Source organism: Oreochromis niloticus, linkage group LG13, assembly GCF_001858045.2.
Source record: "Oreochromis niloticus isolate F11D_XX linkage group LG13, O_niloticus_UMD_NMBU, whole genome shotgun sequence".
Taxonomy (NCBI): domain Eukaryota; kingdom Metazoa; phylum Chordata; class Actinopteri; order Cichliformes; family Cichlidae; genus Oreochromis; species Oreochromis niloticus.
Window position 1 is genome coordinate 18327533 of NC_031978.2, and position 14970 is coordinate 18342502.

At 43.5% G+C, this 14970-nt stretch overlaps 1 protein-coding gene across 1 annotated transcript in view; it reads right to left on the reverse strand.

Annotated features, from left to right (window-relative positions):
• The window catches only part of slit1a (slit homolog 1a (Drosophila)), an 83410-nt gene that overhangs the window by 12592 nt on the left and 55848 nt on the right, over window positions 1-14970 (reverse strand). Inside the window, 13 exon segments of the mRNA XM_003451967.4 lie at window positions 275-343; window positions 1973-2105; window positions 2794-2960; window positions 3046-3189; window positions 3277-3420; window positions 3519-3593; window positions 3747-3891; window positions 6552-6575; window positions 7594-7757; window positions 8765-8908; window positions 9169-9240; window positions 9328-9399; window positions 12135-12206. Coding sequence (XP_003452015.2) covers window positions 275-343; window positions 1973-2105; window positions 2794-2960; window positions 3046-3189; window positions 3277-3420; window positions 3519-3593; window positions 3747-3891; window positions 6552-6575; window positions 7594-7757; window positions 8765-8908; window positions 9169-9240; window positions 9328-9399; window positions 12135-12206 — 1425 coding nt within the window.

Here is a 14970-nt window from a genome sequence, read left to right on the forward strand (position 1 = left end):
GGCAATGAGCTACTGGATCTTTTGCTGTAACTTTATAAAGCTATTTCTTAGAATTGAGTCATTCTTAAGCAACATTTCTTTGTGTTGTAGAAAAACTGACATACTTGAAATTGCACTTCTTTTTATTGCATTAAGATATCTCAGGGATTAAATGTGCAGGTAAACACAAAGGCTTAACATCAAAGTGAGCTGTATGTGGCCCACAGTGTAAAATAAGTTTGACATCCTGGATCTAGACCTTGTGATTGAAGATGTACACAGACAAAAGACTTACACCAGCTGTAGGTATTTGAAGGCAGACAGCTCTTTTGGAACAACACTGAACTGGTTTCCATCTAGATACCTGGACAGAGACACAAATAGGTTAGTAATGAACCAGCAGGTGCTATCATTGAAAGCTAGAACTGCTCCAGCAGACTGCAAATATTTGCCAGCACTATTTCTTAATGTATTTTCAATCTAAGATTCAACTGAACCACTCATGGTTCTGGTAACCAGTTGGCTACTGTGCTGACTTAGCTTCTTGGGGTGAATTTTATGGAGGATCTACAGTAACCAGAATATTGGGATAGTGAAAAAATGAATAAAAGATAAATCATTATCAGTAGCTGATGATTACAGTGCATTTGAGCAAATGCAATCCCTCTTTTACTCTTCATACACACTATTTAACTGCATGAAATCAAAGCCTGCTCAAACAGGATTGTTAAAAACAGAACTTCAATTCGTCTACAAATGAAAACCAGAAAGCTTCTGGTGCCAGATTCTGCATATTCATGTATGGATATCTGCTTACAAGGATAACTTTTTGTTTAGAAGTTTTAACACAATGTTGCTTGTTATGACTAGAGGTCAAGCATAGCAAGCATTCCATAGACATGGTGTTTAAGCAGTCCTATTTCACACAGATACTGGGCTATGAATCACTTCTACTGTGAAAGAGTGACTAAGAAAAGAAGACAAATGTGTTACTTTCAGTGAATTCGATTTTCTGATTTTCCAGTTTAACAACAATTCCTAAATGTGACCTGGCACTTTTAAAGTGACGTACAAACCCTTGTGTCTGTGTGGGCTATGCAAGTGAGTGATGTATACAAGGCACACAGCCACCCTCCTGATTACCAACACAAAGTCCTACTAGTGGTGTGTCACTTTGATAAATGGCTGATTTAGGGCCTGGTCCTTCTGAGCAGAGCTGCAGGCTCCTGCTATTGTTCTTGACTGTACACAGGATGGGAAGCACAGGGTGCGTGGGTGCGGGGAGGTGGGTAGTTAGGAGGCCTTTGGGTTCAGTGGTAATGATAGGTAATGACGGTGCTGAGGACACTTGGGATAATGATGGAGTAGCAAACTCTCCAGATGACAAGATGAAAGCCCAGAACAGAGGGGTACACCTGGTCACACCTGCTGGGACAATGACAGGCCTTAAGGCTCGCACAGCGTGTGTGTGTGTGTGTGTGTGTGTGTGTGTGTGCCTGAGTTGGAGTTGGTCTGAACCACTTTAAGCATTATTGGAAAGTTCCAGACCTATTCCATTTCCTCCCCTTTCCATTGAAAACTGCTCATTAAAATGTCCTGTTGCTCCCCTATGCTCCTGTGGACAGGCTTTTGGCCCTCACACAAATATTCACGCACACACACAAACACACACACACACACACACTAATCCTTGGCTCTGAGTGTGAGAGTGACATCAGTGCTAGCCCTGAAGGCTGTGAGGAACATAGAAGAAGAATGTCTGAGAGAATAACTACAGGGTTTATTGACTCCTTTCCTATTCCCTAAGTGACGAGATGTGTTTTCTTTGCCCCTGCTGTTAACACTTATCTTTTTTAGAGGCCCATAAAGTCCACTTTACGTTTTTTTTTAATGATCTTCCTTGCTTTTAAGGAAAGATGAGGCGAAAATAATCCCTGAAAGTCAAGCTGATAAATATAAATGCAATTGGAAAAATTAATTCCAAAGAACTCACAGTTCAGTCACATTCCTGGGGATGCCTTTGGGCAGTGTGTGAAGGTGCTTGTTACTGCAGCGCACCACAGTCTCCAAGCATGTACATTCACTGGGACACTGGGGCCGAGGCACACAGCTCGTCTCCTCTTGGCCTGGGATAAAAGAAGAGAGATACGAGAGAGGAAGACAAAGAAAAAATGACCATGAGGGCAGACGCAAATGGAAACAAGCCAAAAAAGAGCTGTTTTTTCTGAACAAAAAAACCCCAAACTGTAGATAGAGTAAAAATACAAAGCAAACCGAAAGGCAGCACAACATCACGATAAATTAAACCTGACAAGGCAGTGAGAAAATAAAGAAAGAAGAAGTAAAAGATGTGAAAAGTACAAAAAATAAAGGACAGAAAGAGAAAGGAGACTCACTAATGTAGTATTGACCAGCAAAGGCAAAGAATGGAAGCTGCCTAAAGCCTGAAGACAGGTCTAACAATCATTCAGGTGCAAACAGGGGGACTGATCAATAAGGCAAACAGCTCAATAGCTCCACTCAGCATATCATTGATCAGCAGCTTAGGAACTGCTGAGTATCAATCTATTCAGTAAACAAAAGACTTACACAGCAGTGGCCATTATTTGAGATGATCTCAGACACTTTAAACAGCTCGTCTTTATAACATATTGTGGGTTAAAATCTTCATCAGTCACACCCAGGTTAGTTTCAAACACAGAGAAGGATTAACATATCATACTTAAGATGCTTTTCTCTTTTCAAGGAGGGAAAAAACTCCACTAACACGGGAGCTGTGGTATAACGTGAAGTAAAGCACTCAAAGCCGCCTACCTTCCTCACAGCGGAAGTCAGGCAGAGCTACATCCTGGAGCGGGATCTCCTTCAGGAAGGCAGGACGCTGGCAGCGAGGGTTACCTGTTACAATCTTCCTGCTCCTCAGCCAATCACCTAGCCAGGCCAGCCGACAGTCACAGTTGAAGGAGTTGGCCAATAAGTTACTGGGAGAGAGTGAGAATAAAACAGACTGTGAGAGCAATAAAACCTAAAGTGAAAGGTAGGTGTGTGAGTGTGGCAGGATCTTACAGAGTGGACAGAGTCTGGAGGGTGTCGAAGGCTCCGGGTGTGATTGTGGTCAGCTGGTTGTCGTACAGAGACAACAGACGGACGTTGTGAAGCCCTGTGAAGCTGTCATTGTGGATACAGCTGATCTTGTTGTTCCTCAGCATCCTGAGGACAAAAGAAATACACATTAATTTAAAAAAAACCCCATCAGAAACTTTTCCAAATATGCACAAGTATGGGGTTGTGACTCACAACATTCGCAGTCCCTCAAGGCCACGGAACATCCCACTTCGAACCGAGTCCATCTGATTGGCTGTGAGGTGAAGCTCATTGACAGAGGACGCGCCTTCAAATGCCCCATCCTCAATCTCTGTGATCTTGTTGTTGCTGAGGTTACTGTGTTTGTGGGGGGAAAAGAAAGCATGTCAGAGAATTAAAAGCAGCACTTACTCTTTAGAGAGTGACTGCTGAAAGGTAAGATGATTTCTACTTACATTTTCTTCAGCTGGGAAAGGTTCTTAAAAGCTCCAGTTGCTTCCAGAGTTGTAATCTCATTGTTGTTAAGGCGGCTAGTGGGAGTAAGATTGAAAGGTTTAATCATTCAAACGGAAAAATCCATTCAAATTCTCTTTAGATATTCACTGTGAGTTTTAAAATTTGATTCGTCTACAACTTCTGCGCACAACAGATTCTTCAAATACTTTTTTTTCTTGTTTGCTTACAGTTCGCTGGTGGATGCGGGTATGTGCTCGGGGATTTTGGTGAGCTTAAGGTTGGAGCAGTCCACTACATTCGACTCACAGCGGCACTTGGGAGGACAGACTGGATCACTGTTACATGCATTGTTCAGATGGCTGTCCTCTGTGCCTGAACAGGAGAAAAAATAGACATTGTTACGGCACAACATATGACATCAGTCACTCTTCCAAACCAGCACAAAGTGCCTTCAATCCCATGATGTTCGCAGTCACGCATGCGCCCCCTCAGCAGCTGTGTGTCAGCAGTTTGTCCTGTTGTGACCGAAGAGGAGACTTCCCTACTTTAGGGTACCTTAGGTGCCCTATAGAGCATCCTGCAACCCTCCTACCATTGATAGGAGAAGATGAATGGGTGAGTTACTTTAGAGAGAGGTGATGGAGCATTGGGGTGAAAAGAGAGAGGGTTTGGACAGCCAGCTTGAAGCAGACCACCCAAGGGACAGAGGATGAAGGAAGAAAGGAGGATGAGAGAGGCACAGGAAATGACAGGTGGATTTGAAGGAAAGGAGAGAGAGGAAACAGATGCAAAAGGAGGAAAAGAAGAAAGATGAAAGAGAAATGAAAGGTGAGGGGCGGACGTGCAGAGAGACGCCTGTCCTGATAGAGCGAGAATGAGGCAGCGAGGGGAATGTGGGACGTTTTCCTGCACCTCCTCTGTCTATGAATAGATGTTACGTGCCAAAAAGTGTGCTTCAAGTTACATCATGGCTGCTCAATAATGAAAAAGCACTGGGAGCTACTTAGAACAGTGTATGTTTGTCTGTGAGTGTCTATTGTGCCCCAGTGTCTGTGTATGTATGCATTTATACGTGCATTTAGAGCGTATGTGTGTATATGTTCCATTTAGAGGGAAAAAAGCCGGAACTTTTTTAGAGCTTTGTTTTGTGTCCCATTCCCCTTTTGCATGCTCACATCAGTGCACCATTCTGCCTGAGGTTTAGCGATGACGTCAGTGGAACCGCGTGGGGCACCCAGACCACAGTCATGAGCAGGAAAACCTCAAACAACCAGGACAAAATCCTACAGATGAATATCAAAAATCTGTCCAAACAAGACCTAATCCCAAAACCTCATTGCTGACTTTATTAGAATACCTTTGGACAGTGACAAAAAAAAAATCCCAGAAACCACTTCCTCTTGTTGTCTGTGCAAAAAACATTTTTTCTGGAGCTGTGTCACTTCTCAGTGGCTCAGCGGAGCGGCGAGTGCAGACAGACACGGTAATGCTGGTCATTAAGGAACTTTTCCCTCGCTAGGCCAGACACAGGAAAAGGCATTTCCTGCGATGGAGGAAGCAATGAAAATACAGCGCAGAGCTTTGATCTTGAGGATGTAGGGGAGCCAGGGGAGATTTCGTGAGCCTGAGTCATCGTCATCGTCACAAGTGCGTGGTGGTGACACTTTTACTGTCAGCAGATTTACACGAAATCAGAGAAAATAGAGGGCAGAGGGATGAGGTTTTTCCCTCTCTGAGGTGCAAAGTGACTCATCGCTGGAGTTGCAGAAGTTCTCATAAATCTCTGTAACTCGGCCCCATTATCAAAGTGTTACTGAATTCCCATGCTATCAGTGATTTGGACATGTGTGTTTCCATTGTGGAAGCTTCAATTGTTATCAGTCAGGGGAGGGTTAAATTCTTATTAATCACGTTCCGCTTTGATCCTCTTTCTGCTTATATAGGACTCCCATTTGTTCTCTAAGCCAGTGCAAAGCTTTATCTCAACTTAGCACACAAAGACACATTAATTTCCACACACGTACACACAGATATACAAGTGTAGACAATGAATCACCCAAGCATTCGCAACCCCACTAAGGCACACGCACATACACACACGCAGACTTTGACACACATCACTGCTCCTCCCGGTTATTTTCTTGGAAGTGCTCTTGTTAAGAGGTCCGGAAACATCCGCCGATAGGAATCTTAGTCCTCTGGTGGGCTTTATTTTCTTTAGCTTTTACTGATAGAAAGGACACACTTTCTTTCCCCCTCTGCCTCCTTTTTTGTCCCTCTCTGTGACTGACTGTCTGTGCTAATGCCAAAGCAAAGAGACATTTCCTTTGGACTATCTGCTGAGACTGTTAGGGAAACAAAGTTGAGAAGAAACAGATGCTCTCACACATATATATCACATTAAAATTCACACATAGGTGCAGTAACTCTTGGGCGCTATTAGCTATTCTCGTGCACTTTTATCTTAAGTATCTCAACAAACGGCAAATTTTACTTCTCACTTTAAAATTGCCCAGGTTTATTTTTTTGGTTGTTATTTTTGAAACAGTGAAGGGAAAACTGTTGTCCAGACAATATCTTCTTTAGGAAAGGCCTTGCTTATTTCAGCAAGACAATGCCAAACCAAATTTTGCACAACACGGCCTGCCCTGCTATCCAAATCTATCAACCAGTAAAACATTATGTGCTTTATGAGACAGGAATAATGACAAAGGAGGCCCTAACCTGCAGAAATAGTAGATTGGGAAAGAGGAGGGAAACTTTTTGCTTTTAAACCTACAGCGATTGCCGTCTCCAACTGGTAAATGCTTACTGCCTATTTTCAAAAGAGATGATGAAACACAGTTATAAGTGCTGACTTATTATGATTTTTTTGATATTTCAGAGCATGTTGCTAAATCAAATTCAGATTTTTCATAAAAATTGACATATTAGTAAGCAATGGAAAAAGTGATGCTGGTAGATGGCTGCAGGTGGAAAATTAGAGAAAAGAGAACGACAATGATAGGGGTGAAGGTTTACAAGCCACTCACCTGGGATGACGTACTGCTCTTTGGCTGTGATGGAGAAAAGAAAGAGGGACGGATGTCAGTGAGACCAGTCTGGTCTGCATAGCTTTGGCACTGCTATGCTTCATATCGGTCATATATAAAGTTTATATATGACGACACATGATTTAAGGTATATGACAATTAAACAGAGAAGCCTAGGACTATCTCTGTGTGGCAATATGGAGACACTAGTAACAATGTAAAAAGGTGGTAAATATTTGGCTGTTGCTAAGGAAGCGTGACATGAGGGGAAAGAAGGAGACAGTGAGAAAGAAGGAAAAAGTCAAAAAGGAAAAAAAAAGAAAGTAAAAACAAAGAGAAAAAACACATGGACTCCCTTCTCCACCAGATCGAGCCAAACAAATGAGTCTATAAAGAAGTGTGAAACCTCAGCAGGTCAGAATGCCAGACAGTGTAGCAAAGTGTGTACACACAATGGTGGGCACACGGTGGAGGGAGTGGGAATGGTGGAGTCTGGCTAGTGTCATGAGGAGGAGAGAGAAAATAAGGGGCCATGAAGGAAACATGAGCCCGGTGGGTAGTGAGCAATGAAGAGAGCAAGAGGAGACAGAGGCTGGTAGGGATGGGAGCCTATGACTGGCAAAGGGCAGGGGAATGGTGGGCACAGGCAGAAACTCTAAGCCCTAACACCAGCCTGGACTGGTGATCTCAGCTCACTGCGGTTTGAATGTGAAACCAGACTCACGACGTGGTATTATGCAGGGAAAGTGGAGAAAGAGCAAACAATCCCTCTCTCCTTGGCCCCAAGTTCATCTGGGCAGTTATTGATTGAGTAGCAGCAGCACAGCAAATGATAGGCAAAGTAAAACCTTCTGCTGGGACTGATCGCTCATTGAATGCGCTATCATGGAGGGATAAAAGTCACTCCCAGCAGAGAGAAAGACAGAAGGTAAGCGAGGAGCAGCGTGAGACAAGTGGCATAAAAACAACAAAGCCTGTCTGAGAAATAGAGAAGACCAGTAGGGATGAATTTCAGCAGAGTGACACGGAGCCACCGGCCTACCAGAGCAGCGGAACTTCTTGCTCTTTATTTGCCCGATGCGTTTGTTTGCGAGCCGCCGTGGGCTGGCGCAGCGGGCGCCGCTCGTCTCGATCGGGTTGGTGCGCAGGTAGTCGGCCAGCCACTTCAGATTACAGTCGCAAATAAATGGGTTCTGGGCCAGGTGACTGGAAAAAAGTTGAGAGAAAAAGACAGAAGAAGAAAGGGAATAAACACATGAAAACTGATGTTCATGTTTGGGCACAGACTCTCACCTGGAACCACAGAAACACATACCTGAGCAATAATTTAAGATCAAGACTTGAAAAACACATTTATTATCCAACTAGACTGTTTCTGTGTCATTTGTTCACTTTGGAAGACATATAATAGAACTAAATAGGGCTCTCTGAGTAGTGTTTTGTAGCGGGTTACATTTAGTTCAATTATATTTAGAAAAAGTCAAACATCACTATAGCACACTTCTTCAAAACTGGGCAACTCACACCAAAACACTGATGGATCACAGGAATTTCAGGCAAGAGGAAAAACAATCCATAGCTGATTTTGTTGTTAACTTCGAGCTGCATCCAGCTTACGTAGCCAGTTTGGGGATGCCAGAGACTGGTGGAAACGCTCATTGTGCACTTTCATCCCGTATTTTCAATGCAAGTGTAAAAACAAGCTTGAGACAGTTTAACACAGTGCTGTGTAAGTTTGTGTGTATGTGTGGTGAGACAAGCCATAGCACCATCATCATCACCACTATCAACCTCAACAGGTGTTTCTATGACAATGAGAAAACCTTATGCTGTATATTTTAGATGCCCATCTGGTGTCTGTATTGATAGCAGTGTTTGTGTTGCCTTGTTACTTAGGACAGAAAAAAGGAGACATTAATTTCAATGAATTGGTGTTGTCTCAGTAACAGTGGTGGAAAGACTGGGTGTGGTAGATGTGCTATTTTTGATCTCTATCTAGCTGGAAAAGCTGTGTGTGTGTGTGTGTGTGTGTGTGTGTGTGTCTGGGTGTTTGTGACGATGATAGATTTACTCACCTCTCTACCTCATGATTCCATTCCTGTGTTATTACACAGACTTGCAAGTAAACAACTCCTGTGTTGGCTCATGTTTTATGGTAACGGATCAGCATATGTCAGAGCGTGTACAGCAGCGTGTGTGTGTGTTTCACTCACAGGGTCTGTATTGCTCGTAGTGAAGTGAAGGTGCCCTTGGCGAGGGTTTGGATCTTGTTGTCATAGAGCGATAGCAGCGAGAGATTCTGCAGGTCCTGGAAGGCGTTGGCACGAACGCAGTGAATCTTATTGGCATTCAGCAACCTGAGAGAAGGGAGAAGAAAAGAAAAGTAGAAAAAAAGGAGGGAGGGAAGAAGGAAAAAGCAACTTGTCAGAATTTTTTTATGTATTCATTCATTATACATTCCATCTAGAAAACTATGCATAGGGACAAAGTTTATTTGAAGGTTATGACTTCTTTACTGAGTAGGAGTACAGGGTGCCTGGTATTGAATATATGCCCGCAGAGTGTCTTGTGTGTCTGTGTGTGTGTGTGTGTGTGTATGTCTTTGTAATCCACTTACAGAAGTTGTAATGCGTAGAGGCCGTCAAACACCCCCTTAGGCAGATCGGTGATCTTATTTCCATACAGCACTCTGCGAAATCACAACACAGACTCGCTTTAGTCAGAATATGACAGCCCAGTGGCTACTCATGCACAAGCTCAGCTCGGGGCCACTTACAAGGAGTTGAGGGACCGCAGGCCCTGGAAGGCATCAGGAGCTATCTCTGAGATCTGGTTGTTGCTCAGATCTCTGTGATGGAGAAGAACGCATTAAAATTAGTCAAGGAATTTGAGAATTTGGGAAAAAGGCCAGTTTCCTCTTTTTATGAAAAGCCTGACTCCTTTGAAGGTGGGGCGGATGCATGGCCCCTGCTTCTCGCTGGCATCAAATATAAGCAAATGTACTGCGAGCTGGATGAAGATGACTTCCAGCTTTCTCCCATATTTAATGGTGCGTCTCTTAAAGGGAGCCTTGGAGCCAATCAAAACATTTACTTGTATTATTTGTGGCAAACAACCATTCTTCTGCTGCGTTGCTATGTGTATGCGTGCATGTGCATGTGTGTGTGTGAGAGAAAGAAAAATTAAAAAAATGTGATGCAGGGCCAAAATCCAAAGTGAAATACGGTAGACTGCCTCTGAACATAGCTGTTGTTAATAGGATCCACAGGCCTCTCCCCACAGGATAACCACTAAGCCGGTGTGTCTATGTGTTTATGTGCGTGCATGTCTGTGTGAATAAATGCAACAGTAAACGAGGAACAGTGGGACAGAAAGGGAGAAAGACAGATGGAGAGACAGAGTTAATGGAGTATGTGGACTGAACTCGAGTCGACTGGATACCTTTGAAGGGAAATCATCATGTGGTGAAGAAGAGGGATATTTTCTCATTTGGGGGTAACAGTTAAATAAGTGCCCATTTGTCTTTTTGCAAAGGACTGAGGTTTCCTGGAAATGAAAACGCAGCAAAGGAGCCAACATGTGCACCGGTGTGTGTCTGTAAACTCAGACACTAGCGTGTTTGCGCATGTGGCGGTGAGTGAGGCCGCTTACTGCATCCCTGTCTAAAGGGATGGTTCATGTGTAGGTCATTCAAACTGGGACAAGGTGAGAGAGAATGTGTGGGGTTGACATTTACTGGAAGAAAAGGACATGCAGGGTCAGCACAAGCGGTGCACAAACCACGAATAGCAAACACTCAGACAAGTGCACAATAGCCTTTAAAAAACTTTTACTCAGCTGATTTTGCCTCTTAATTAAATACTGAACCTCCAGAAAAGCCCGGTTAAGATTATATGATGAATCTGAAGAGACATTCATCATAATGTATAGACGCTGTCTGCATACTGTGTACTCAGGGTGTAGGACATAGGACTGGCCCAGCCATTAAGAGTATATAGGCAGCTGAATCAATAGAGCCCCTAGGGTCAACAAAGATATGTGACCATGCATTGTTGTTGCTAAAAGCAGAATGAGCAGCAGTAGCAGGTCATGTATGTAAAGAAGTACAGATCAAGACCACTGATTTAGATACATTTTTGTCTCTGTTTTTGAGGCGTTCGGATTGGGTTTGGCACCTCCAGATAAATATGCCACTAATAGGGGTGGCTGTAACTCAGGAGGTAGAGCAGGTCATCAGCTAATTGCAAGGTTGGTGGTTGGGTGCTCCGGTCTCCCATCTTAAGTATCCTTGGGCAAGATACTGAACATCAAGCAGTGTCCAGTGGAGTACGAATGTATAGTTATAGAGACGCATACCGCATTCACTTGTTTGAATGAGGTATGTTGTACAAAGTGCATGAGTAGAAAAGCACTATATAAGAACCAGTCCATGTACCATTAATTTCCTGAAAGTCTGAGCTTAGGGTAGGGTCTCTTGTGCTTGTGAATCGCTCTGAACTGCATTTGATTTGTTTGAGAATGACTCTGTCATTAAATCTTCAGTGATTAGTTGCTTGAATAGGATGCAAGTTTCTCCTTTTGTTCCATTTCTGTACCAGGTTCAAGTTTTTATGGATTTGTTGCGTTTGTAATTCAACAAAAAACCCTGCTTTAATTTCTATGTATATTTTTAAATGGTTGTAACAATATTCAGTTAAACATAATGACTTTTCTTGTTGCTAATTTTGCTGTTACTGCAATGCCTTTTTAAGTTTAAGGGATTTATTCAAGCTTAACATAGACATTGGACACACCGGATAGTCTGGTTTGTCATTGCTGACATTTTTCCCAATATATAGTATAGCCTCAAACAAAAAAAAATAATTCATTTTAGTATAAAATATAAAATATTTTTGGGATTACCTTGGAGCTACATTAAGACAGCAGCTGCTTTGGTCTGTCTACTGCTCTCTGTTCACCTCATCTGAACTTCAAACTGTCCCCGGGGCTGGATGATAAAACCGTGAGAATTCCTTTAAGAAGGACAGAAAAACTCCCTGACCTCCGGTTTCCTCCATCTCCCCGCTGCTATGTCAGTCAGATCTGGTGGTGTTGGAGGTATGGGTTTGGCTGCCTGGTTGTGTGCTGGCTAGTTGGCCGGACAGCTGGCTCAACGGGTGAAAAACCACTCTGTCTTTAACTGCCCGCCTGTCACTGTTCAGAAAACGAAGCCTCAGCCCTCATTCCAACACACTCTCTGTCCCCTCATCATCATCGTCCCAGCCGGTGGTTTGCAGTTTGCCCACGCAGGCACACAACACACACACTCAGACTGGACACAACACTAGCCAGGGGAATACCAGTATATAGCAGTGAAAAATGAGAGCTGTTATTACGCTCATGTAGGATGTGAGTGCTTGCTTTCCATGCCACCACTAGTCTGAGAACAAGAATTTGTTCTTAAGGCACAGACAAAATAAATACTTCATGCTCCCTGGATGTGGAATGAGAAGACCGCCAATTGTCGCTTCTTTTTCCAGCCCTAAACTTCTCGTTCTCATCTGTATTATTTAGCCCTGAGGGTGAGTGTACTGATGTACTTACATCCTACGCAGTTTCTTGTAGGGAGAGAAGGCTCCGGGTGGAACAGACTTAATCCCATTCTGCTCCAGACGTCTGAGAGGAGAGGAGTGGAGAGGAGAGGAGAAGAAGATATAGTGTTATTTAAACAAACAATAGAGTTCTCCATGTTAACAGAGTTGAGTAATCACCTCTGACCCTTAGTGATTGGCCTGATTATATTAGTGGAAATCTATTCCCCAGCTGTAATAGGTCCAGGCATGTTGGAGTCATAACATCCTCAGAACCAATAAACAGTGTGAATGCTAAAGTGCTGAGGAATAGGACTGGAGGGGAAAATGCTTGGTCTTGTTTTGTGTGAGAGTGTTAAGGCCTTTTTTTTTTTAAACTAAAAGTCATATTTCTTTGTGAGATAGCATTTACAGTTTCCAGCACTTATGTTCTCATATGAGATCCTGAGATCAATAATGATCTCACTTGTTCTTGTTAAATTCGCTGTTATCCTCAGGGTGTCTGCAAAGTGTCTACTGAAACCTTTGCAGCAGGGTGAAATATCGCTTCTTTGAGTTTACTTTTTCCTCTGAGCCTAAGAGCTGCTGAAGTAAAGTTGACAAGGAAAGCGCTCGGAAAAAAATCTCACCATAAAACAACTGTCAAAGAATGAAATTAATACACAGACAAACATACACTTGGGCATGTAGTACAGAGCAGTAACCGACTCTAATCAGTCTCAGATGTGCCCAGGGAAATAGACATCCCATTAGAGCGGGTATGCATATGTGCGTTTCAAACTGCTACTTAGGACCCAGCTAAGTCCCAGACCAATTCCCTTGTGTAGCTGGCAGAGGGCTGTTTATCTGCAGGTCAGTTCACAGCTTTTAAAACTGTCCTTACCGAGGCTTAGCAGGGCCCAGAGGGAGCCAGCTGCAAGCCTGTCTGGTTGGTCTACCATTCTGCCTCCCAGCAGAGGGACTGGCTGCAGACCATGAGGCATGGGCCTGCGGTGGGCCGGCGGTTACGGCAGAATCTAAAAATCATTAAGATGCTATTTGTCACCGCAGGGAAATGAAAAATATTTAAAAATCTGCAAAACTCTTTGGCCAAAGGATGGCTGTTGATAGATTTAACCATCACCTTCTTAAGTATGTGACTTCTTGGCGTGCAACCATTTCCACAGGATTTAATTATTCCGTTAGAGGCATTTCAGATTTACTACATGCCTCTTAGGCCTTCTGCATTGCTATGTTTATTTCTATCCATGGGGGGTAAATGTTTTGTTGGGACATTAGCCACAACAGTTAACAGTTTGGGGTTTCCACATTTTTTATTTTTATTTTTTGGTAATCAAGAATCTTTCCCCTTCAAAAGGAGTGGCCTTTATGGAGAGATATAGAAATCCAACTGACATTCTCAGGATAGCAGTGATTCCAGACCACAGATTCCTGTGGTGGACATGCTCTCTCTGTCTGTTTTTGTCTGAATGTCCCAGCGAGTCTGTGGATTTAGAGAGGAGTGACAGCACTGTGGTTCCACTGCCCTCACCATGCGGCAGAGTGGTGGGCCAAGTGGCTTTAGCGCCTTCTCTCATCAACCAGTCTGTCTGACTGGTCCAAACCAGTCTGGCACTCTACATGATGTTTGTATGTATACGTTTGCCGTGTATAAGCATGCCTACATGCTGTGGTATCCCGGTGTGTTTCTCTGAGCCAGACAAGGATATACTCACTCTGCCTGCCTGACAACTTTTAAGCTCTCACATTGTCACTCCTTCCAGATCAATATGTGGAAGCGACTTAATCCCTGCAATCAACACAGGAGCTACTCCGTCCAATTGGCAGACAGGAAAAAAATAAGATAGAATCTCTCAGAGTTGCCAGCGGACAGACGATCAATGGTTCGCATCCAATTTATCAGGCTCAACATTTGTATGTGTGTCTGAATGTGTGTGCGTTCTCTTGTTTGTATCAGTCTAATCAATGTTCTTCATCCTTTTCATTAGGGCCTGGGCATGGTTTTCATTAAGGGGAAACACATTATGCCTTTGGGTATTCACCCAGTGAGTGCGTGAGTAAGAAGTAGATGGCAGAGCCATAGCGGTGTGGATGAAAGGCAGGGGGGAGAATTTTATGGCAGCATTCACTCATTGCAGACGGGGACTATGGCGCATAATAATCTGTTGTGGTATTGTTCAGGCTAACTGGGCCTGGTTTCACAAGACAGAGGACCAGAAACCAGCTCACATCCTCGGCAGCCATAAACACAACACTGGCATTCATTAGGGTAAAACGGGGCAGAGAGGTTCGCAATCCTCCGATTTGTACATAATGAGAGCAGCATGCGTGTGTGCTCGTGAGTTACAGAGGGCCTCATTAACAAGGTATTAGGCTAGCCTTGATATCTAGCAGCCGCCCTTGCTGTAACTGCAACTGATTTTATAATGAACTTCAAGCACAGATCAAACCTGCTGCACCAAGTTACAGAACGGACCTCCGCCTCAACCCCCTCCTTTTTAGTTATTCGCCGTTGATCTGTTTCCTTGAAATCCGGCAATGGGGGGAGAGAGGGAGGGAGGACGGAGTGAAATGTAGTGATAAAAAAAATCAAGAGAGGAGGAGACACGGGTACAGGAAAGAAAATTGTGGGAATTAAACCTGCAAGGTAAGGCCCTGATGGGCAGGACAGAATAGGGCACAATATAAAAGAGTGATTTACCTTTGTGGTCTTGTAAAAGATGAGTCAGAGCATAGTAGAGTTTATTAGCAGAACACAGTAAAGCACCAATTAGATGTGAAGGGCAGGGAAGGTTTTAACATGGCCTAACCCATCTGCTATCCAGATAGAGTCCACTCTCTATAAAACA